General features: G+C 39.9%; 1 protein-coding gene across 1 annotated transcript in view; it reads left to right on the top strand.

Moving 5' to 3' along the window:
* The first annotated feature begins 5956 nt into the window (after positions 1-5956).
* slc2a9l2 (solute carrier family 2 member 9, like 2) overlaps positions 5957-26363 on the top strand; it is a 253543-nt gene continuing 233136 nt past the window's right edge. The window contains exons 1-3 of the mRNA XM_046310980.1: positions 5957-6081; positions 15143-15254; positions 21933-22037. Coding sequence (XP_046166936.1) covers positions 15171-15254; positions 21933-22037 — 189 coding nt within the window. The 5' untranslated portion in view covers positions 5957-6081; positions 15143-15170. The remainder of the gene's footprint in view (positions 6082-15142; positions 15255-21932; positions 22038-26363) is intronic.

The following is a 26363-nucleotide window of genomic DNA, read 5'->3' on the forward strand; positions in this document are numbered from 1 at the left end:
GCAAAACTGCAGAAATGTCTCTCTGCCCCATGCAACATGTATTGAACTGCAGAAAGCCTGCTACGGTTCTTGTCTGCACCCCCTAAATCTAATGAGCATCATACAAAAATGCCCATAAAAATCTGTCAGTTTAAGCTAGAGATATGTGTTTTTGCATAAGATGTGTCTCAATCCAAGCCATCCACCTATGTTGCACATCTGCGGTGAAAGGTGACAGAGATACTGTAGAGTGGTGTTTGTCAGACCATGAGATGTCCCAAAAATCGGTCTTCTCACAAAATCGTCTGTAGAGTCTGAACTATTATGACCCCTCTATGGAAAGATGAGACGCTCACGAACAGATGGTGTTCTACATTTTTCTCTACGGCCCCTGCAAGTGTCTTGGGACTCTGAAATAGGTTCAGCCGACCTGCCAACTTCTGTTCGTAGCGTCTGAACAGTTTGGGCTACACCATATTATGAGCCCTCTGTGGAAAGGTGAGACTCTCACATACAAAGTACTTGTCAGTTTTGCTCTAGGACGCCCACAGGATTCACAAGACTCCTCTGAAGGCCCGGTACCAGTTGAAATAATTAATGGAAGTATTTATGGACACTCATCAAAGACTAATAAGGGGTTAAATACTAATAATGTTTCCTAATCTTTCTTATATCTCTCAGATATAGGACAGACACTAAATAACAAACTTCCTTTCGACATTTTGGGGGGACTATGTGTTGTTCCATGTAGTGAATCTGTTATTCAATGCGTTTGTATGGGCTAATAGCAGTAAGGCCAAACATGTTTTCTTAAAATTCGAAATCAAATAGCAAAATTATCCTTCTTAAAACAATTCCGTGTAGTTTGCCGGCCTTGATGCTCACAATGCTGGTGAAGTCATTGGCCCCATGTAGGCTGCCCAAATATTCTAATGAGCCCCTGCCTCTATATTATGAAGTAGATGGGCTTGGTGTGGGCTAGCCCGTTCAAAGATTGTCCACTAAATACCAACATAGGGCCTATGGGGTCATGTTTGTTGGGTATACATGACCATTGCAACATACAGGCAGGATGAAAGGGAAGAGAAGGTCAAGTATAGAGGGGAATTCAATGTCAACAAATCAGTTTCTGACTGAATTTGACTAGTATGTGTTGTAGGTTGAAAGAACATTTACTTGTGGAATGTTACGGAATAGATCACAACAATAGAAAGAAGCATCTGGTGGCATTGGTAGAGAGTCATGCAGGGAATGGAGTGAAAGTGCGCTGTACTGTAAGTACGCATCAACGCTGTGGGCCAGGAGTAAATGGTTTAGCAGCCTTTCCAATAAATTGGAATACAAAAGAAGCCATCCATCCTTGATGGTCTGTCAGCAGGACAATAGACTCTTGCCGAGTTTAGGGACTTTATATGTATTAATGGAAGTTTGCGAGGCTTGTCACTTCACCGATCTCTATGCATAGCCCACCAGATCCACTGTTTTCTCACCACATCTGGATGGATCCATAACGAAACAATGGGAATAAATATCACTGAATGATGGCAATTTTGGAATAAAGTAGGCTAATGCAATTGAAGTTAACACATGGTTGCTTACTGACACACCCAAAGTCATTCAATTGTTATAATAGGATTTCAAACAATAGCCTACCGCTCTGAGACAAGCATGGGGATTGGTCTTGAGAAATCAATCAGATTTGTATTTTCACTGAATCTCTGTTTGGATATTGGTTAGCCTACAATTAGGCTGTGGAAATGTTGGGATTATTTTGCTCTTCGCTCGCAGTCGCTTAGTAGCCTACTCTCGACTGGTCACATTGTACAGCGCCATATGTGACCATAACAGAAACACTGAGGCCTACACAGGCTACTGTCAAATGCATTTTTGTTTTTCTTGGAATAGAAACACCATAATATTAATCAATTTAATTTCTAACAATAAAAACAGCACAAATATAATCATAATTTACAAACAAATGATAATAAATCCCGTATAGTCTGTTCTAACAACAAAAAAACTTTTAATGTCTCCAGTACAGCCAATATTAAAAACAGCCAAATGCATTTGTGAATTCAATCGCTTTAGCCAACATGTTGCGGTTTATTCATTGTTTAATTATTCATGGCTCCCTTTGTTGCTTCATTTTATAACTAAAATGTTTGACTATATTTAAAGACACGGACGACTTGTATGTAGTGTGATGACATGAATAAATTAATGAATGATTGATATACTGTCGAGGGTCAATGTGCAGCAGGTGGGACAGAGTCTGGCGCAGGACACAGAGGATGAGTAATAACGGACTTTACTCAACAAAATAATTTCCACGCAGGGAAAACAATCCAGCTCACAAAGTGTAGTGACAGCTTAACACAGAACAAACACACACAAAACCATGGGGGGAACCAGAGGGTTAAATAAGGAACATAATTATGGGAATGGAAACTAGGTGTGTACAATGAAGACAAAACAAATGGAAAATGAAAAGTGGATCGGTGGCGGCTAGAAAACCGGTGACGTCGACTGCTGAACACCGCCTGAACAAGGAGAGGGACCAACTTCGGCTGAAGTAGTGACATATACTGTATATTGAAGTAGGCCTTTATGCCAATAAGTAAGTTAAGTTAAAACAGCTACAGTAAATAGGACTCTTAGGCCTACAGCTCCATGACATTTCAATAACTTAATTTCAATAAAAACCTTGAACCCACCTGTCCCTGACTTTCCCAAAATGTGTGTATTTTACACAGTAGCAGTAGGCCAAAATTGAATTAAATATTATAAAAGACCAAAACTTTCTGAGCATTTCTTCCTCAAAGCGCCATGAAGGTCTGCTGCACCATATGCATATTAACAGTAGAATAGCCCGGGGAATCAATGAGTAGCCTACCAATAGCCGCCAGTCCAATAAATACGTTTTACATACACAATCACAAAGAAATATATTAATATTTTGTTTAGCAAGGTCATAAAAACATGATACTAAGACAATTTATTTCAAAAGAACAGAATAGCATGTTTTAAGATGTAAACCCAGCAAAAAAAGAAACATCCCTTTTTCAGGACCCTGTCTTTCAAAGATCATTTGTAAAAATCCAAATAACTTCGCAGATCTTCATTCTAAAGGGTTTAATACTGCTTCCCATGCTTAAATTAAAGATAGCCAGGGTCCCTGCTCATCTGCGTGAACGTGCCTTAGGCATACTGCAAGGAGGCATTAGGACTGCAGATGTGGCCAGGGCAATAAATTGCAATGTCCGTACTGTGAGATGCTTAAGACAGCACTACAGGGAGACAGGATGGACAGTTGATCATCCTTGCAGTGGCAGACCACGTGTAACAACACCTGCACAGGATCGGTACATCCGAACATCACACCTGCGCGACAGGTACAGGATGGCAACAACAACTGCCTGAGTAACACCAGGAACACGCAATCCCTCCATCAGTGCTCAAACTGTCCACAATAGGCTGAGAGAGGCTCGACTGAGGGCTTGTAGGCCTGTTGTAAGGCAGGTCCTCGCCAGACATCACCGGCAACAACGTCGTCTATTTGGGTACAAACCCACCGTCGTTGGACCAGACAGGACTGGCAAAAAGTGCTCTTCACTGACTAGTCGCGGTTTTGTCTCACTAGGAGTGATCGTCTGATTCGTGTTTATCGTCAAAGGAATTAGCTTAACACTGAGGCCTGTACTCTGGAGTGGGATCGATTTGGAGGTGGAGGGTCCGTCATGGTCTGGGGCGGTGTGTCACAGCATCATCGGACTGAGCTTGTTCTCATTGCAGGCAACCTCAATGCTGTGCGTTGTAGGGGAGACATCCTCCTTTCTCATGTGGTACCCTTCCTGCAGGCTCATCCTGACATGACCCTCCAGCATGACAATGCCACCAGCCATACTGCTTGTTCTGTGCGTGATTTCCTGCAAGGCAGGAATGTCAGTGTTCTACCATGGCCAGCGAAGAGCCCGGATCTCAATCCCATTGAGCACGTCTGGGACCTTTTGGATCGGAAGGTGAGGGCTAGGGCCCTTCCCCACAGAAATGTCCGGGAACTTGCAGGTGCCTTGGTGGAAGAGTAAGGTAACATCTCACAGCAAGAACTGGCAAATCTGGTGCAGTCCATGAGGAGGAGATGCACCACAGTACTTAATGCAGCTGGTGGCCACACGAAATACTGACTGTTACTTTTGATTTGGACTCCCCCTTTGTTCAGGGACACATTACTCAATTTCTGTTAGTCACATGTCTGTGGAACTTGTTCAGTTGATGTCTCAGTTGTTGAATCTTGTTATGTTCTTACAAATATTTACACATGTTAAGTTTGCTGAAAATAAATGCAGTTGACAGTGAATGGACGTTTCATTTTTTTGCTGAGTATAGTTATCTGTGCTATTGTAGCTGAAGCTATGGCTGCGCCATGTCAATGAAATGAACTTGTTCATTCTGCAGACATCACATGTTTATTTTCCCCAGCCCTTTACAATATGAATATGAGGGAATATAACAGAATACAATAGAAAGGATATTTTCCCCAAATCGGTACTTGCTGATTGTCATCAGTAGGTATGGAGCAGTGGTTATTCTTGGAAAACGTTTATATTTTGAAAAAGAGACAATCTGTAAAACATTTTGTGTTGTTTAGAAAAACCAGGTTCATTAAAAACTTTGGAATGTGCTCTTTCGGATAGGGTATAGCCATCAAAACGTCTGGCCTGCATGGTGGTCGAACTAGCATTAATGGCAACAATGGCTGAAAGTAAAATACTATGAAGGTATGCACTCCAGTATGCCGTAACATTCCGCAGCAAGCTTTGCTGCAGTATTTTAAATGAGGACCCACTGCTACCTGCACAATAACCTCATATGGGGTTACTGACCACAATCCACATTCATATTAGGAAGTGTTGATTATTTTTGCCTTGGGGAGAGCACAGTGCATGGAAGAAAACATAGCTTTGAGAAGGAGTGCTGGAGGTGCTGCAGATACATTTAAATAGATGTATATAATTTCTGTTTGTTCAGAAATAAATTAAATAATTGAAACTAATACACCAGAGAGCTTTTTTTTTATGTTGTGGATTGTGTTTTATCACATCACGAGTGCATAGGCCTACTTTCACGAAGCCCGCAATTGGGCAGCATGCGTGGTAAATATCAAACAGCTGATTGTTGAGTTGTGGCTGTCAATGTGGCTGTCAATGAACAGCAAACAGCAGCTAAAAGGCCTTTCACAATATTTCTAAATACAATTGCGCAAAAAAACAGTTTGGATGAGTCAGTGCCATTGGAAAGTTTAAGGACTATGATTTCCTCCTCATATTGTACAATCCGTCACCACACTTTGGCCTATGCTATTGGTTGCACACCACACTTTGGCCTATGCTATTGGTTGCACACCACACTTTGGCCTATGCTATTGGTTGCACATCACACCATTGGCCTATGCTATTGGTTGCACACCACACCATTGGCCTATGCTATTGGTTGCACATCACACCATTGGCCTATGCTATTGGTTGCACATCACACCATTGGCCTATGCTATTGGTTGCACATCACACCATTGGCCTATGCTATTGGTTGCACACCACACCATTGGCCTATGCTATTGGTTGCACACCACACCATTGGCCTATGCTATTGGTTGCATTGGTTGCATTTAAGACCGGGTCATTTGTTTTATTAATCTAATGCTCAAAACTTGGAAACCCATTGTAAAAAATGAGCTCAGAGTTTCCCGCTTGGAAAGTATCAGAATCAACCAATAGGGAGTTTGAAGCAACAAAAACAATACTCAAATTGTAACTCAGAGGTTCCGACTTTCCGAGTCGTCTTGAAAGCACCATCAGTAAACATATGCCAGTGTCATGTATTGTAACTTTAAATGTTTCAACTTCCGTACTATGCCTGTCTGCGTGCGTGGGTTTGCTTACAGTGATCTCCTCAGTCAGTGCCTGTTAATCATTTGTTAGGGGGAGTATTAAAAGACTGTATGTCTTTCAGGTACTGTCTCATTGTCAGCAGGATAGTTTAAGGGTCAGTGTTAGGTTCCCCTCTTCCTCTGTATAAGCTGTTAAGGAAATAGTCTTTGTGTGGGTAAGTTAAGTCAGTGACCTCCTGTCACATTCCTTCTCTGTGTCAATATAGAGAATGCATTAATAATCCGAGCGTTCAAAATTGAATGGGCATTTTAGAGGCTGTATTTGTTTTTAGTTTGATTTCCAATTCGTTAACCTTTGACCATGGCTTTGATTGTGTTTTGGCTGGTAACACTGGCACAAGTGGTTTTAGTAGAGGGTCTAATTATCTCCATGAATGTAGTTTAGATTGTTTGGTCTCTGAATAATCTTGTTTTTGAGAAATATTTTGTCTGTAAAGCGAGTGAGTTCATCAGGAGAAATATCAAGTGTTCATTCGGTTTTATGATATTTGACTCTAGCAGAGGTTGTTTACATTCTGTACTATACAGTCCTTGATCAAATTCATAATCTTTGTTAAACACTTTCAAGTACTTGACATGAGTGGGATTTAGCATGCCCGGTACATTCAAACCAACTGAATAGTCCCACACAATGGTCGAGCTAGGCTAAATTAAGTAAAAGTATTTCACACTTGATATTACATTAGGTGTGATATTACATGAGAACAGGAACATTTACCAGCAATATCTTTTGGTTTAAAGGGGGGCTATACTCACCGATTCCGCCTGGGTTTTTCTACTGCTCATGAAGAAAAACGAGATTTGTGTCATGGGGGTGTGATTTGATGTGGGTGTGTTATGTTTTCTATGTTGTACCCTGGCAGTTATTGTTGTTTGTCCCTCTTGAGTTACGGTAGCAACATGTCTCCCTCAAAATAGTCAGAATTAAGCTAAGATAAATTAAGAAAACTGTCATTAATAAGGTGTTTGGTGCAGTATAGACAGTATCGAGTCAGCTGCTGCTGCGCTCAGGACTGATTTATGAGAACATGTCTACAACTTCATTAGCAATCTGTCAAACTATCAAAAATAAAGCACAAGCTACACGCTGTTTATCCGTACCCAAAATAAGTTCCATCTCTGTGTTCGTCAATGAAGCTAGCTAGTAGCAAGCAGGCACATTTAGCAGGCAGGCCAAGTTAGCTAATCACCTTATCAAGTCACTGGTGACTTGTGTGCCGATTTTATTTTTACAACTTTCTCACTATCTATTACCGGAGTATGCGTCTATCTGGCAGTGTTTCATAGTGAGTCATGTTACAAAACAGGTCCAGTTTAATATCTTTCTGAATTTTCTCTGGTGTTTGTAGAAACACCTGCAACTAGACACAGACATTTATTGAAGCTTTTCCCCTGAATCGAGAACAAAGAACGTATCGCCAAGAGCAGGTTAGTTGAAAAAAATCTATGGCAGCATTTTGTATAAGCTAAACTGTAACGTTGAGTATGGAAACATAGTTATCACTGTAGATAAACGCCAGGATCATGATTAGTGTTTCAGTGACAGAATCCCAAAATGATCTATGTAGATATAGCGGATGGCTAAGCTAGTATCATGTGGCGGTCACCTTCCCAGGGACCCGAAATTAAGCCATGGATTGTATTAGACAAGAGGTATTGTTTGTGGATTTGTGAGTATGTTGTGTTATTTCAAGTGTCATATTGAATCCCTGAGCTGCTTGGCCATAAATTTAACCTGCCTTTCTGGGTGTAAATTACATTTCCAGCTTCTTATCCCACTGCTGAACTTTCAGACCTCCAACAGGGAGTCACCAAGCTACCATCGAGGAATGGGATAAGCCCCTTGCCTTGAGCTCTTCAATATTGGAAAAGTGCCTTGGTTACCAACAAAACAGGTTGCCTATAAATGATCCTCTTGTTTTATGTTGTATTTTGTGGCTTGGTGGGGTACAGACTCTGTGCTGAATTACTTTTTGGTAACACCTTATTTTAAGGTACACATATTAGCCACTAATTGGGAGTTTATCAGTGTGTGTATATCAGGATTAGCATTGAAATTGTGATCAGCGGTCAGGTAATAAAGTGGCTGTAGATCATTATTATTATTTTTTTTTTTTTTAAAGACAGTTAAACAGTTATGCTATGTGTTTGCTGAGTAGTTAGATGAAATTCACAATGATTGTTTGATGGCAAAATTTCTGTAACGCTAACATTCACTTCCAGTCATTTTCGCTCGCATTGCTAGTCCCATTTTTAAAAATTGGATTTATGGGATATTAGAATCATCTTCTTCTAGCCTGTATATTTTTGACCTAGAAGTCGCTACATGACGTTTTGCCATTGCCGCGTGGATGTCACATCACCAATTTGCCTTGCTGCGCGGATGTCACATCACCAATTTGCCTTGCTGCGCGGATGTCACATCACCAATTTGCCTTGCTGCGGCACAACTGTAGTCCCGATGTACCGTTTTTGTCCCATCTCCTGCCACACACACCCTCTGCGCCGTTCATAGAAATATAATTACTAAAAAGGGCCTGGAAGCTCTCACCCTGGAAATTTGATTAGTAAACTCATGGGTACACTCGCAATGGCTGCCTAGTATTGTAATGCAATAATTTCCATGGTATTTTGGAATGTTCTATCATGATGCTGTATTGATTGCAATGGCAATATATTTTTCGGTAAATTTGACTTAACAAATAGCTGCACAGATTGGGTACACTTCCTGCTTGGGTCTAGGATGAATATAGGAAGGGCATTTAATGCGGACGTATTTGAAAATAAACAAATTCATGGTACAAGCTCCATTGATAACTACTAGTGTCACTGCTAACAAGCAAAGCTGGAACATGAATTGCAAATAGTTATGGGATATTAGAATCCTCTTGTCTTAACCTGTATATTTTTTACCTAGGCACGGGTACACTCAAAATGGCTGCCAGTCCACCCATTTTGCCACCATTGACTTGAATGAAGATGCTCTTTCTATTCCGTTGCTGTGACTTCTGTTGCACAGATAGATTCTCTTTTGCACAGACAACACTCTCTTTTGCGGCAGAATTGAATAGTCGCTACATGCTAACAAAATTATAGAAATCCTTCCCAAAGACTGAAAAGTAACTGAATTTGTCGCTAGCCTCTTTTACCAATAAAAGTAGCAGGAGGGGTCTGACAACTTTCTAAATATAGCGACGAGGTCGCTAAATTGGCAACACTGCATGAGCCACATCAGTTAGCATAATTTGAATAAACATTCTACATTACCATGGAAATTATTGCATCACAATACCAGGCAGCCATTGTGGGTGTCCACATCAGTTTACCAGTGAAATTGCCGTGGTAAGAGGTTCCAAGCCTGTTCTATTCATTGTATTTCTATGGTGTACACTGCCATTTCTGAAGCCATAATTAATGCTTACATAAGTACATTTAAAACTAACTTACTAGAGAAACTACTCTAACTTTCTGATTCAAAGTAACACATTTGCTAATTGCTAGATGGTGCCAGTTAGTTGTCTAGTTGTCTTATTATAATTATTTAAATTAAAATGGGGGGGAATGGTGTTGCACATGTCACCAATAATATCCGTACTATGAGGAGAGTCAGTGGCGGATTTAGGTATAGGCAACATGGGCAGCCGCTCAGGGCGGCATCTTGCCGGGGGTGGCATGGGGCGCCTGCACAAAAAAAGAATACAAATTGGAATGGTGACATTTGCGCGATTGGTTTTCTATCGCGTATTTGCACGTCACGTCAATGATATCATGTCACCGTGTGGGACTGTGGGTCAATTAACCTTGTCGGAGTGGGCGCCCTGATTCTAGTTTGTGAGCTAGGCAGGCTACTGCCTGGGAAGGTCTCCCACCCAGAAGTACGAGATGGGGAGGGGATTGGGTAGGTTGACCTCAGGTCTCCCCACTGGAAGCCCGAGGTAGGGGGAGTCGGGGAATCTATCAAATAGCGCACCTCTAACTTTGTACAGTACTAATGCAATTAGTAGTGCAATTTAGTTTGTGTGTTTCTTATTTGAAGTGCAATAATGTAATAATCAGGTTATCTTCTTAATCGTGTTATTCTATTTGTGTATTTGTGTGTGTGTGTGTGTTGAGGCGGCAGGTAGCCTAGCGGTTAGAGCGTTGGGACAATAACCGAAAGGTTGCTGGATTGAATCCCTGGCCTGACAAGGTAAAAATATGTCGTTCTGCCCATGAACAAGGCAGACTGTTCCCCGGTAGGCCGTCATTGTAAATAAGAATTTGTTCTTAACTGACTTGCCTAGTTAAATGAAGATTAAATAAATAAAATATAGAATTTGTGCAATTTAGTTTTATTTGTGTAATCATTCGTAATAATTTGATTCTCATTTTATTTGTATTTATATACTACAATTTGTTTCTATTTGTCATTGTTACTAATTTTTTTATATTTATGAGTCTTATTTGTATATATTTTTATTTATATAGTTTTAAATGTTATGATTATATATTTGTGTTGTCCCAAATGTTTGAATGTTGGGGTGTTCTCCCAGGGAGCCATACAAGCCAGAACCGCCACTGAGGAGATTTGATGTAAAGTCTGCACGTACATTTTCGTTGTTCCTTTTTCATACAATCCATTATGTACAATTGCACGAAATATGATTTGAATATTGCACCATTTTAAATCACAGCAGTCTTTAGAAAGACAAAGGAGTAAAAGGTTTTCAATAGTTGTTTTTAATTAAAAAAAATACAAAAATCATTGGAATATAATATTTGAATGGAATATAACTAATAACACTGGAATTGAACATTTAATAACTAACTTAACAAATGAATTCAGTGTAAAATTCTCTCTTATGCTCTGCTATTGCACGATTCTAATTTGTACATAGGTCACAAATAAAGATATCCCCAGTAAAATTGCAGCACAACTCATGAGTCCACTCCCCCTGCCGGTCCTGACAGTGACTCCTAAGGAACATCCCAAACTCCTGGTTGGTCCTCTCCACCTGCCCGTTGGACTGAGTCCAGTACCCGGATGTGAGGCTGGCCATGGACCCCAGCTTCTCACCATTCCCGCGATGAGAATTAGGGGCCACGCTCGGAGACGATGTAATTGGGAAGGCCATAGTGCTGGAAGACCTGCTGAAACAGTGCCTCAGCAACCTGGAGAACGGTAGGGAGACCAGAGAGAGAGGGATAAAACAGCAGGATTTTGAGAATTCAAAATCTATGGACAGATAGAACCAAGGCTACTGAGGCATGAGAAGGGGAAGAGTTTTCCTGCTGAAGCATGCTGGGAGATTTGGTTTGAGTAGGAGTATACGGAGTAGGAGTAGACATAGCGTGCGACGTCCTTCACCAAGGTGGGCCACCAGTACTTAGCAGAGATGGATTGAATGGTGCGGGTGATACCTGGGTGTCCAGCGGCAAGGGATGTATGCGCCCAGGTCAACAGCCGATCCCTTACCTCCGTGGGAACGTAGGTGCACTCCGGAGGGCAGGTAGCAGGCATGGGTTCCCTCTCCAGAGCCTGGTGGATCTCCACATCTACGTCCCAGAGCATGGGGGCAACACTTTGGGAGGGCAGAATGATGTGCGCACTCAGGACAGAAACCTCTTCCGTATCGTGGAGATGGGACATGGTATCGGCTTTGATGTTCTTCAAACCTGGGCGGTAATGACAGGATGAAGTTGAATCTAGTGAAGAAAAGGACCCATCTTGCTTGGCGTGGGTTCAGCCGCCTCGCTGTCCGTATGTACTCCAGGTTCCGATGGTTGGTGAGGATGAGAAATGGGTCCTTGGTGCCCTCCAACCAGTGTTTTCATTCCTCTAGTGCCAACTTCATCGCCAGGAGCTCCCAGTAGCCTACGTCATAGTTTCTCTCTGCAGGAGACATTTTTTTTTTAGAGTAGTATGCACATGGATACAATTTTTGTGGGTTACCTTGGTGTTGTAACAGGACAGCCCCCACGTCTACTTCTGAGGCATCCACTTCCAACACAAAGGGCAGCGCAGGATCTGGGTTTGAGCAACGGGCAGAGGTGAAACACTCACTCAGTAGACGGAAGGCCTCATCGGCTGCAGGACTCCTACCAACTAACGGGGGCCACCCTTGAGGAGATGGAGCTGAAGTTTTTAAATGAAGCGGCGGTAGAACCCCAAAAACCGTTGATGTCCCTTTATGATGGTTGGGACTGGCCATGATCTGACTGCCTCGATCCTTCCTCTCATCCATAACCACTCCCTGCTGGCTGATTCGGTATCCCAAGAAGACATCGGCCTGATGGAACTGGCACTTCTCTGCTATGTGTTTTGAATAGGCAGTATTCTGTAATGTATATGCTGGGAGTCAGGAAGCAGGTGCAGAAGGTGAGTTAAATAATAAGAATAATGAAGATAAGACAGAAAACAATACTGCCAGATGACAGGCTACAAAGGGCTAAATACATGGAGTAATCAGGGTGATGATGAAGTCCAAGTGTGCGTAATGATGGGGGGCAGGTGTGCCTAATGATGATTGCCAGGACCGATGGTTACTAGACCGGTAACGTCGAGCGCCGGAGCGGGAGTAGGCATGACAGTCCCAAACTTCTTCCATTTAAGAATGATGGAGGCCACTGTCTTCTTGGGGACCTTCAATACTGCAGAAATGTTTTGGTACCCTTCCCCAGAGCTGTGCCTCGATACAGACAATTCCTTTGACCTCATGGCATGGTTTCCCCTATGACATGCACTGTCAACTGTGGGACCTTATATAGACAGGTATGTGCCTTTTCAAATCATGTCCAATCATTTTAATTTACCACATGTGTACTCCAATCAAGTTGTAAAAACATCTCAAGGATGATCAAGTGAAACAGGATGCACCTGAGCTCAATTTTGAGTCTCATAGCGAAGGGTCTGAATACTTATGTAAATAAGGTATTTATGTTTTGGATTTTTTAAAATAAATGAGCAAAAATGTCTAAACATTGTCTAAACATTGTCTAAACAAAAGTCTAAACAAAATGTCTATAAAGTAACATTTAACTGTAAAGCTATCAGTCACTAGTGGAAGCATTTACGACTGCAATTAAGTTACATTATTTATTTAATGTATCTTACGTCAGACACATTCATGGCCAGTTACCCCCTAGGAAGGGGAGGCGAGTTTCCCCCAATACACTCATCCAAACTATTACTACTTTAATAAAAAATGTACATTGTTCTACATTGTTCTCTCTAAACATGTGAATTATTTATCTTGAGACTTTCCTTCTTGTATAATTAAACAATTATAGATCTAACTTCATTGGAATATATCTGCAACATTTTCAAAATGCATTAAAAAAAAATCAACTCACCTCAAAATCGTTTTGTTAAAACAACTCCAAAAGTTGTGATGACACGGATGACATTTTTTGTTGAGCAAGAGCAGTGGCACCCAGGGAAAGTTTGGGGAAATAATTTGGTGACATCTTGTGGTCTTAATGGGAATTACATGAGGGGGGGCTAGTTACCCCTTGGTACCCTATATAATACATAAAATAATATTTAGAATTGGTGTAGGGAGGCAATACACATTGGACCAGTGCCATGAGCTCATATTTGGACCAAAATGGGCCCAATGGGGGAAGCTGATGCAAAGTGTGGGCTTATTGAGGCAAGATATGGGCTGCAATAAGTAGCCTATATACACATGTCATTCTTAAAATTTGATGGATGTGAGGAAGAGACCAAATAGTATTTTAACAGTACACAAACCAAAAGTTACATTAGATTGTATTTGACTGCTAAAAAAAGAATGTATATGCAAAAAAATGTCCAATAAAAGCTCATGTTTTTTAAAAATACAATTGACGGGCTGATTCCGAATTAGATACACCATGCATCTAACTCAGAACTCCTGAGCAGAGTTAACATGCATACCTACCATTGGCTATCATTCCCTCTATGTTCAATGTAGGTCGGAGTCACTACAGAGTAACTGAATAGTTATTTTCCTATTCTTATCAGTTATTTAAACAATGTGGCTTATATTAAAGGTACGCTCAGCAATCTGGTGTAGATGCAGAAAGTAAACAGCATATTGGGTCAATTTCCTCAACTACTGTTAAGAGAATTGAGCTGTTTTGGTCCTGCGGCTCCCACGCTGTAGGAGAGTGAAGTAAACCCTAGCAGGTACTGTGTGACTGTTTGAGAGTGAAGTCTTAGATCTCGCTCATCTCACAATATCTGCTGGGCTGCTTGTGGCAATGTCATTTCGTGGAATCTACCTGTAAATACAGTCTTGCCAGGGCAAGGTTGTTGAGGATGGGATGTTATATCCAATTAATGCTTAGTCTTTGAGTATCAGTATAAAGCCAGTTGGATTTAGAGTTGTTGTAAACATTCCAGGCTGTCTAGCAGCATGTGTGTAAAGACAGGTGGTGGTGCACATCACAGGGAAGTGATGGGAAGCAGAATTGGAGGCTTACACCTCCCATGTAGAATTCATGAATGAATTCCACCCCTAGTTTGGCATAAAGGAACTATGAGAAGTGCAATATACTGTCAACCACCAGATGGCAGACTGACTTTACCTCTCTTTCGTCATCCATAACTTGTCAACCACAGAGTAACCAAGGATTGTGTGGTTCAGTTGGTTATTTTTAGAACCGTGTTATACAGTCTAGGTCACTCAAACTCATCTCTGGACCTCGAAGCCAGTTCCATTGCTTTTTTCCATTGTTACCCTCTAACCAGGGACTGATTTAGACGTAGCACGAAAAAAAAACAGAAGGCCCCAGATCTCATAGGGAAAGAGTTATCAAAAATGGCTTCTTGACATTTCCAGGCTAAGGGAAGCACAATATTCTTTCTCCTGCCCATGCTGTGAGCAATTATGCCTGAGCTAGTATCCAGTTGGGTTTCTTTTTGTTCCTGTTGCACATACTATCCATTTTATTTTTGAAGGAAATTGACTCAATTGTACATGCTCACAGATCAAGAAAAGTGTTTTATCTTCCCCTGGAAACTTCCTGGTTTGATCAAATAGAAACTTCTTGCACTTATCTACCTCATGATCTGCATTTTATACAGAGTTGGTGTGTTTAGGGTCATAGAAGCTGATGTTTAATTAATTTAATGTCAGCACAATAGTTTTCCTCATTACAGACTGAGTTACAAGCTACTTCCCTAAAATCACTTCCCTTACCACACTGGTTTGCTCCTTTGAACAGTATGAATAATGCCACATTTGACTTCAGTGTCATTTCAGTGTATTAGAAGTAAAACATGGAAATGCGAGAGCAAACTGAAGATCCTGAACCGAACAACATCGAAAGTACTGAACCAGACCACAAGAAGTCAACAGAAAAGGTTAGTTGGTCATTTCTGGATCTTTTCAAAGGAGTCATACTGTATCTTCGTTTATGTCTTAGCACATGGTCGCTTATCACCATGTGGTGCAATCATTGTTTTTCAATCATTCATGTGTGAGGTTATGGGTTTCCCTCACACCAATGTGGGTCATGGTTGTACAGTGTCTTCAGAAATTCTTAACACCCCTTGACTTTTTCCACATTTTGTTGTGTTACAGCCTGAATGTTTATGTGTGGGGTATAGAGATGAGGTAGTCATTAAAAAAACATGTTAAACACTATTATTGCACAACAAGTGAGCCCATGCAACTTATTATGTTACTTTTTAGGTTTGCAATAACAAAGTGGTTGAATACGTATTGACTCAAGACATTTCAGCTTTTCATTTTCTATCATTTCTACAATTTTTCAAATTGTCAAAAAACAGAATTCCACTTTGACATTATGGGGTATTTATTGTGTGTGACGACAAATCTAAACGTAATCATTTTTAAATTCAGGCTGTAACACAACAAAATGTGGAAAAAGTCAAGGGGTGTGAATACTTTCTGAAGGCACTGTATGTTTACACGTAATCTCAATGACCTATGTCACATCACAGTACACTTTGGATAACAAGGTTCATTCTGATTCTCCTCCACCATGACCCACTTACATGGGCTAATCAGATATTGGATGTGGTTATCCACAGTTCAGAGTGTTTCTAATAGCTGGTTCTAAGAAGCTATATTACCATGTGTGATCCGGATGGACCCAGACAGATATTCCTCATTGTACAACATGCTCTATGCACACTCACTGGACTGTACCCACACACTCACACATACTACACTGACACTACAACACACACATACGATTGCCTAGTCACTTATATCCTTATCCACAGTGCCTTCAGAAAGTATTTACATATTTACATATTTTGTATTTATATTTTGTTGTTACAGCCTGAATTCAAAATGGATTAAATTGATTGTTTTTCTCATCCATCTACACACAATAGCCCATAATGACAAAGTGAAAACAGGTATTTAGAAATGTTAGCAAATGCATTGAAAATTAAATACAGAAATATCTCATTTACATAAGTATTAACACCCCTGAGTTGTAGAAGCACCTTTAGCAGCGATTACAGCTGCGAGTCTTTCTGGGTAAGTCTGTAAGAGCTTTCAACACGTGAATTTCGCAACATTCTTCCCAAAATTATTCAAGCTCTGTCAAATTGGTTGTTGATCATTGTTAGACAACCATCTTTTGGTCTTGCCATAGTTTTTCAAGTAGATTTAAGTCCAAATTGTAACTCGCCCACTCAGAAACATTCACTGTCTTCATGGTAAGCAACTCCAGTGTAGATTTGGCCTTGTGTTTTAGGTTATTGTCCTGCTGAAAGGTGAATTAATTTCCCAGTGTCTGATGGAAAGCAGACTGAACCAGGTTTTCCTCTAGGATTTTGCATGTGCTTAACTTCATTACATTTATTTTCTATCCTGAAAAACTCCCCAGTTGCATATTACAAGCATACCTATAACATGATTCAGCCACCACTATGCTTGACAATATGGAGAGTGGTACTTAGTAATATGTTTGGGGCAAATCCAATACAACACTTTGTATTCAGGACAAAAAGTGAATTGCTTTGCCATATTTTTTTAGTGCCTTGTGGCAAACAGGAATGGGTGTTTTGTAATATTTTTATTCTGTACAGGCTTCCTTCTTTTCACTCACTCAATTAGGTTAGTATTCTGGAGTAATTCATCCTCAGTTTTCTCTTATCACAGCCATTAAACTGTTTTAAAGTCCCAATTGGCCTCATGGTGAAATCCCTGAGCGGTTTCCTTCCTCTCTGGCAACTGAGTTAGGAAGGACACCTGTATCTTTTTAGTGACTGGGCATATTGATACAACATCCAAATTGTAATTAATAACTTCACCATGCTCAAAGGGATATTCCCTATTATTGCACACAGAGCGAGTCCATGCAACTTATTATTTCATTTAAGTACATTTTTACTCATGAATGTATTTAGGCTTGCCATAAGAAAGGGGTTGAATACTTATTGACTCAAGCCATTTCAGCTTTTCATTTGTACAAAAAACAGAATTCCAATTTAATGTTATGGGTTACTGTTATTGTGTGTAGGCCAGTGACCAAAAAAATCTTAATTTAATCAATTTTAAAATCAGACTGTAGTACATCAAAATGTGGAAAATGTTAAGGGGTGTGACTACTTTATGAAGGCATATTACCTCAAATACCTCAATTACCTCGTGCCCCTTTACATTGACTCGGTACCTGTGCTCCATGTACAGTGCCTTGCAAAAGTAGGTGCATTACAACCTGTTATTGAATATATTTTTATTTGAATTTCATGTAATGGACAGACACAAAATAGTCCAAATTGATGAAGTATTTTTTTTCTTCTATTTATTAAAAAAAACGTAAAAGTGGTGCGTGCTTATGTATTCCCCTCCCTTCGCTATGAAGCCCCTAAATAAAGTCTGGTGCAACCAATTAACTTCAGAAGTCACATAATTAGTTAGATTGCACTCAGGTGGACTTTATTTAAGTGTCACATGATCTGTCACATGATCTCAGTATATATACACCTGTTCTGTAAGACCCCAGAGTCTGCAACACCACTAAGCAAGGGGCACCACCAAGCAAGCGGCGACACCAAGCAAGCGGCACTGCCAAGCAAGCGGCACTGCCAAGCAAGCGGCGACGCCAAGCAAGCGGCGACGCCAAGCAAGCGGCGACGCCAAGCAAGCGGCGACGCCAAGCAAGCGGCGACACCAAGCAAGCGGCGGCACCATGTGGAGAAGTACAGATCAGGGTTGGGTTCTAAAAAAAATATCCCGAACTTTGAACATCCCACGGAGCACTATTAAATCCATTATTAAAAAATGGAAAGAATATGGCACCACAACAAACCTGCCAAGAGAGGGCCGCCCACCAAAACTCACAGACCAGGCAAGGAGGGCATTAAATCAGGGAGGCAACAAAGAGACCAAATATAACCCTGAAGGAGCTACAAAGCCCCACAGCGGAGATTGGAGTATCTGTCCATAGGACCACTTTTAGCCATACACTCCCCAGAGCTGGGCTTTACGGGAGAGTGGCCAGAAAAAAGCCATCTGTTCAATATTTTGTATCAAGGCTACCTAAATGTGCATGTTGTGTAAATCAAATTATACAAAACCCCCAAAAATCAATTTTAATTCCAGGTTGTAAGGCAACAAAATAGGAAAAATTCCAAGGGGGGTGAATACTTTCGCAAGCCACTGTATATAGCCTCGTTATTGTTGGGAAAGGCCTTTTAAGTAAGCATTTCACGGTAAAGTCTACACCTGTTGTATTCGGCGCATGTGAGGAATCATGTTTCTTAGAGGCCTTAGAGCATTTCAAGCACTTAGCATGAGTCCTGCTGCATCTTTGCCAATTGTGAGTGTCATCTTTGACAGTTGTGATTGTCAATGCAGCACCATTCAGTGGAAATAAAGTTAATATACCCTAATAATTAATAGAATAATGGAGGATAAAGATTTCACGTGATAGTCTTCCATGGGAAAGTTAATCACACAGCTGACCAAATTACAAAAAATGTAACTTCTGGGTTAATAGAGATTAATCACCTGGTAACAATTTGTTTATTTACATTTTAACATATGTCTATTTTCTTGTCTGATACTCAATCCCATTAAAAAAGAATGGATATCATTGAAGTTTCACCCATTCTGGCCTTATTCAGAATGCTTGCAACTTTTGCTTTATGAACTGAAGTTCTCTACACTTCTTTAAGTGACTTTTTATTTGTCCAACACTTTAGTAATTAATGAGTGTAGCGCTGCGTCAGACTTATACAACACCACTGTATTTTATGGTAATTTACACAATGGACTCTAAATCTGTAACCCACTGTGAAATAAATACATGTTCAATGTGCCATTTAAAACAGCCGCAATAGAATGCTCGAAGGGATTTCCGCGCTTATAAACCCAGGGTCGTTATATTATTTTTCAAATTTACAGCATTTCAGACTGGTCACTGAAAAGCTATTCCATTTTGTTCATTTTAGTTTTGGGGGCCATTTTGCATTATAACAAACACCCCCTCCACCCTTCCCTAGTGGTCCCTTGCTGTCACACCAGAGGTATGCCTTCCCTTTGACACCTCATTTGATTTAGCTGGTGATTAGTGGACTGGTCAGTCAGGTCACTTTAGGTGTTATTTTGTTTCGGTATATTTGGTATTGCCATGTTATTTTACCGTGACTATGTTGGTCTATTATTTATAAAATCCATGCAAATATTTATCTGTCAGCTGAATTTAGCAGAGCTGGTATAAGACACATTATTGTTCAAAAACAGTAGAATGGTTTGATCCATTTCCCACCTTGAACCTCTTACTTCGCCCATTTCACGTTCTTTTTCCTTCAGCACATGTTGGAGAAAGGTAGGCTTATTTCTTTATCTGCTCTGTTTATTCTGTGATAACAGTTTGTAAATATCACTATTTCCACTAAATATAGATACAATATCGTCAACTTTATTTATGTTTGGAATTCTGTTTTTTGAATGTTATTTTGTACACAAGCTTAATAGAATGTTCCTGTAATCTTGAGCACGAGCTGCTATAGCTAGCTAGCTAGCGTTAGCTCTGTGTTGTTTTTAGCAATTTTCTAGCAATGCAGCTTAGCTACCTAGCACTTTAGCTACCGGTATTCTGTTTTTTTTTCCCTTTTGTAGAACGAGTATTCAGTGTGGTTTCACTGGTCATGCTCTGAGGGTTATTGCTTTATCCAACAGTCATGGATGCAGTTGATACATCGAACTGAAGGATGTTGTTTTCCTTTTCAATAGCTACGTGCAGACAGAAAATAATATAGCTAGCTAACATTACTCAGCTCCACCCAGACAGCTGTGTTGGTGTCATTCTTATCTACTAGCTATAACACAGAATAAAACCTTTTACATATGCTTCAATTATACATGGCCCGCCTCTTTATCGCAGGTTATTATTGTACTAATTACCGGGATGTCAATCGTTTCCTCCAATGCGTAGGTCCTACAACTGCCTTTACAGTGAACAAAAAAAATCAAGATCATGTTATAAACGTAATATAATACTAGGTTCAAATGAATTAAATAACAGTGTCAATAATGCTCTGTAATGATGGGCAACCACACAATTTGAAGTGCTGCAAATTGTGTCTTAATTTCAAAATGTAACTCATAGTCAACGGAGAATGTAATTGGCTAAGTGTGCAGTAATGAACGTATTTAAACTTCTCCCCCCTCAGCAAGCAGGGTTTCTTTTTTGATGCAACAGTCACCTTAGAAACATCTATACCCATGTTGCAGTGAAGCAATTACTCGTTGCTTAATTATATTGCAACCACAAGCAACATTTTGACAATAAATTAGTTAACTGTAATGAGAAAAACATTAACAGATTCTGAACCTCCTATTGGAATGTAATTGAATTCCATACACATCTAGAAATTCTCTGTCCATCCAATTGAAATATTAGCCCAAGTGCACTTGTTACCACTCTCCTCCTTCCTCACAATGGCTCTTTGTACTACACTGTGCCTTGGTCTTATTGAGTCACCCACAGTAGAGACTGGTTGCCTTGGTGAATGATACAATGCATTTTAACCTCGGATCTAAATCCATTCATCCTCATGAGATGCAGACATATTTCTGCTCATACAGTAGATGAGTATTGTTCTTGGAGATTAAGGTGTAGGAATTTCATTTGAGTTCAGTCAAAAACAGAGGAGCAACGATTTGATTTGCTGCAAACATTTCTCTGGGGTTTCACTTGCTGATCGGATGACTGTGAGGAACCTTTTCATTTGTATTATTCAAAGATAAATATATAACCACAAATCTATTGTACCTGTGCAATAATCAAAAGAGTGACTCATCCACTGTTAGGATTAGTTTGCAGTTATTTAATCTCTATAGGGATTTCAAACATTATTTTTTTATTTAACTAGGCATGTTATTTAAGAACAAATTATTATAATTATGGTATTATCCCTACCAGGGAACAGTGGGTTAACTGCCTTGTTCAGAAGAACAGATTTTTACCTTGTCAGCTCGGGGATTTGATCCAGCAACCTTTCAGTTACTGGCCTAACACTCTAACCACTAGGCTACCTGCCACCCCCAATATGGCTGTAAGGAGTGGGTTACCCAGAATGATTAAGAAGCCAAAAGGTTGTGATGTAGCCTAATGATCCACTGATTAAATTGAGATAACAATATAATGAAGAGCTTTAGGCTAACTGTGCTATATTTAGCTATAACTGGATATGTTTGTAAAAGCTGCAAGGTTTAATAATCCCTATGGGGGGGGGGGGTACACTGTATCCTGTCACAGTACTACAATATTGCAATATTTAATCTCATACACATACAGCTGATCTGTCTGCTCAACATGCCTTAACCCTTGTCACATTGCACATGTTGGTATTGAATTGACCTGATGGTTGTTTTTGAAGCAGTAACATTCTCTCTCTAGGACATATGGGGAGGCCCAGATACATCAATGGATTGTCCTTGTAAGAATTTGCCTGGGTCTCACTCTGACCTTGATTGGATTGAATATGAAATACAACTGTACAATGACATGACCTCTGAAATGGCTTTAATGTGGTATGTGTTTTTTTTAGCCACAGCGCATCACTGCCTGTCTGGTGAATGCAGCGTTCTTTGGTGCCCTTGGGTCATCTTATCTCTATGGCTACAACCTGTCTGTCGTCAACGCTCCTGCACTGGTGAGTCGATTTATTGTGTCACCTTGGACATACTCTTGTAGCTATTGGAGTCACCTAACATTGATATTCCCTTGTGTGACACCTTGTTATCACTCTTCAAAAAAACAAAAACACAATGTCTAATAGACCAGCTGTACTTTAATGGCTCAACTTTTAACCGGTTACTTTAGATACAGTTGTAAAAGGTTCATATTCTAAACTGCGATCCTATGGGACTCCCATCATTTGGAAAATGGACCAGAGCCTCGTTTCCCAGAGCCTTCGTAGTGTTAGGATCATCGTTACAGTGTATCTTTCGTAACCAATGTGTTTCTCAGAGACTTTGTTAGTAAAGTGTCTCTTAAAAACTTATGCTCATCTATAAGTGATCCAGACCACTCGTAGAGCAGCCAAAGTGCGTTGTTAGGCTTGTTTTCTGCCTTACCTCAGAAGATATAATTCTAAAACAATTTATGTGTTTTGTGTGAATGGGCATGGTCATACGATGATACATGTTTAATTTGGGTAATTTATAGGATATATATAATGTAATATTTCATGAAAAGATAAACAACGTGCTTGACTCCACTTTATATAAACTTAGATCGGGTGCTGAATCCTCGTATATAATCCAAAGAACAAAAATAGTCAAAATGTAAAAAATATAGGCACACAAATTTTAAAAACCTCCTTTTGCTTTGTCATTATGGGGTGTTATGTGTAGATTGATCAGGGAAAAAACGATTTAATACATTTGTGAATAAGGCTGTAACGTAACAAAATGTGGAAAAAGTCAAGGGGTCGGAATCCTTTCCGAATACTGTGTATTTCAAATTATCCATCCGCGCAGTCGGTTGGTGTATATAATGCGCATATTCGCACCAAACTGAGCTCATTGCAGACTCACAATGATGGGGCTATTCTTAAAAAATACAGACTCCCACGAGAGGAGATGTGTGATGTAGAGGGTTAGTTACTGTATGAAAGGAAACTATCGGAGACGACAGATCTATTGAAGTGCAGTGTGCTAAAGCACTGTGGAGGCAAGAAGACGCCCTAGGTTCAAATCTGGAAATCATTGAACATTACATGACGAAAATGTAGATTATGGTGTTATTTATTTTTATTCATAAAAACAATTCTGTGAAATGTATAGGTATATCCTAATGTGGGCTATTAGTTGTGTTTTTATATGATGCAAGCTGCATCGATTTCAGCGCAAGTGAGCTGGACAGCTCCCCCAACGATTTCAGCACTAGTGAGCTGGACAGCTCCCCCAACGGAATCATGTGAAAAACCAAACACAGCCCCAACGATGCTTTTAGCTGTGGCACTTACAGGTTCACTCTGTGCTTGTTTGGGAAACACTATTTAAAAAATTGGCTCGTAAATAACGAAGTATCTTGTACACTCATAGTAATGCTTAAGTTCCATCGCAGCAAGGAAACAAGGCCCAGATTAGATTGCCCATCCATGCTCGACAAAAGTAAATGGACAAAGCTCAGTAATTATCATTGTTTTTGTTTTGTTTATTGGGTCTGCCACAACCCTCCAAACACACACACACACACACACAATTTTTGTTCCTTTACTCACAAAAAATGGTAAGGACATCATCTGATCCTACCTACCCGGCTAATTAACCCATATGCCATAGGTTTACCGGTATCCAGCTTTGTACCCACATTCATATGATGGGCTACTTAACCCATCAGAGTCTAAGCCCTGTCTATGCCAGGGGTTGGGTGGGGGTTCTAATAAGTTACAGTATATGGAATTGTTTTAAGGTCATACCAAGGACCATTTAGCTAAATTATTTAGATTTTTTTTTAAGTATCCCAAAATATATTTAAAAAAAATGTTTTGATGGAAAACCCCCCCCCGCATTGAATAACATTCTCAAAAAATATCAAGGGTCTCCTATATCTGAGAGATCAGAAAACATAAGTTTGTTTTTCCGACATGTATTTAACCCCATATTTTTGGCATTAAACAGTCTCCATACTGTATATACAGTAGTTCCATTCATTTTTTCCAACTGGTACTGGGAGACCTTCAGACGATTCTTGTAAGGCCTGTGGGCGTCCTAGAGCAAAAATACTAATATGTACATGTCCATGAGAATCGCACCTTTGCACTGAGGGTCATATTAGTGTGTGGACATTACAGACTGAAGTTGGCAGATCGGCTGTACTGACTTCAGACGGTGTTCTTCTGCTATTTATTCTGTTACCAATAATATTTACATGCTAATAGTCTCTTCTGATTATAATTATTATGTATTTTACATAAATGGAATCTATTATCTTCCAAAATGTATGGAGATATACAGTGTTCATTGAGTGAATTTTGGTACAAATATCTTGGTTCCTTTCTCGACATAGCAATGTGTATTCGAAGTGAACTGGCAAAAGTCAGGAAAAAAGTTATAATTCAAAGGCACGGTCAGTGAATACATGGACTGGTCTAATACACTAGACGTAACATAGTAAACTTAAATCCGGGACACTCAAATTAGTATGATATGTTACGTGTGGTATGGTTACTTAAAACCTCTTAAATGTAATGGCAAATGTAGATTTTGTGTCAGATGTGGTCACGGGAAATGTCCAAGTTTCCCTAAACCTCTCCAAAGTGGCGTATGTCTGTAAATGTGAAAATTCCAGTGCTATTACATATTTGCAATCCATAAATGCTATTTGTTCAGTATAAAAACACACTTTCAACTATATCAACGTCACTCAAACATTGTGGTAGTGTTATGGGGTATCCAGGTTACGTTCGAGTGTGCTTTCAACCTCCCCAAAGTGTCCGAATGTGGTAATTTCACTATTTTTTTCACACTGGGTGTGCCTAAAGGTTATTGTTCACTATAATTTATTTTTACAAAAACAACCTCTTGCAAACATTGCAGTGGTGTTGGGGGACATACAGAGGATTTGGATAAGTACAGTGCGTAAGCAGGCAAGATCATATTTTTGATACGCATAGATATAGTCACTCGGTGGACATGTTGCCATTAAGTCATACATCACCAGATCTCATTGACGAAATCTAGGCTTACCTTGTAAGATATTTGTTGAAAACGTTGTGTAAAATAAACATTCTGACTCTCGGTCGGGGCTGGTGATCAATAACGGTAGGTCACATGCAGACAAATAAGATATCCTCATGATCTGTGAAGTCCCGGTTTTCGGTGTGTATCAACATGGAGTCCTGGGGTTCGGTGTCTATCAACGTATTACGTGTTTATTTAGTTTGTTTCACTACACTAACCGGACTGTAGGTAGCAGCCATCTTGAAATGAGGTCATCGGCTCGACCTTCCCTTATAAATTTGTATGGCCATATATGATAGTAAGTCATACCAAAGATTTGTAAGTCGCTCTGGATAAGAGCGTCTGCTAAATGACTTGTAAATGTAAATTTGAAGGCACCAATCAATTGCCAAGATACACAGCTTTCTGCAGACACCTTGCTTTTGCAGATAAGGGCTACCGTTCTCATACCAGACTGAATTGAATTTTAACAAATCAAATAGGGTCCCAAAATATGGGGACTTTACGTTTAAGAGGTTTAAGGCGAAAATTCAAGTAGGGTGGTTGGTCGGGTAGGCATATTTATTTAACCTTTTATTTAACTAGGCAAGTCAGTTAAGAAAAAATTATTATTTACAATGACGGCATACCCGTGCCAAACCTGGACTACGCTGGGCCAATTGTGCTCCACCCTATGGGACTCCCAATCACGGCCAGATGTGATTCAGCCTGGATTCAAACCACTGCAGTGACACCTCTTGAGATGAAGTGCATTAGACCGCTGCGCCACTTAGGAGCGTATAGCGCCACTTAGGAGCGTATAACACGACCGTCTTGCAAGCCAAAGTTCGCTGGTTACATAAGTTCAAATCTCAAGGACAACTTTAGAATTTTAGCAAATTAGTAACTGTTCAACAACCTTTTTACTACTTTGCAACTACTTAGCGTGTAAGTTAACCCTTCCTCTAACCCTACCCCTTTTAGCTAATCCTAACCCTTTAACCCTAACCCCTAACCTAACTAATGTTAGCCACAAAGTCACCTAGCTGGAATTCGTAACATATTATACCTTTAGCAAATTTGCAACTTTGTACATTTAGAAAATTCGTAACATATAAAACAAACTGTAATTCCTAACATATCATATGAAATGGATTATGGACATCCACAAATTAATACATACCGTAGCATACGAAATGTAATATATCATAATAAAATAATTTACGTACAGAATAATACGACATGCTCTGAGACCAGGTTGGAATACAAAGAGAGCTGAGTTATTTTGCTTCTTTTTTTTTTTACCCCAG

This window comes from Oncorhynchus gorbuscha, linkage group LG18 (assembly GCF_021184085.1).
Source record: "Oncorhynchus gorbuscha isolate QuinsamMale2020 ecotype Even-year linkage group LG18, OgorEven_v1.0, whole genome shotgun sequence".
In the NCBI taxonomy this organism is placed as follows: domain Eukaryota; kingdom Metazoa; phylum Chordata; class Actinopteri; order Salmoniformes; family Salmonidae; genus Oncorhynchus; species Oncorhynchus gorbuscha.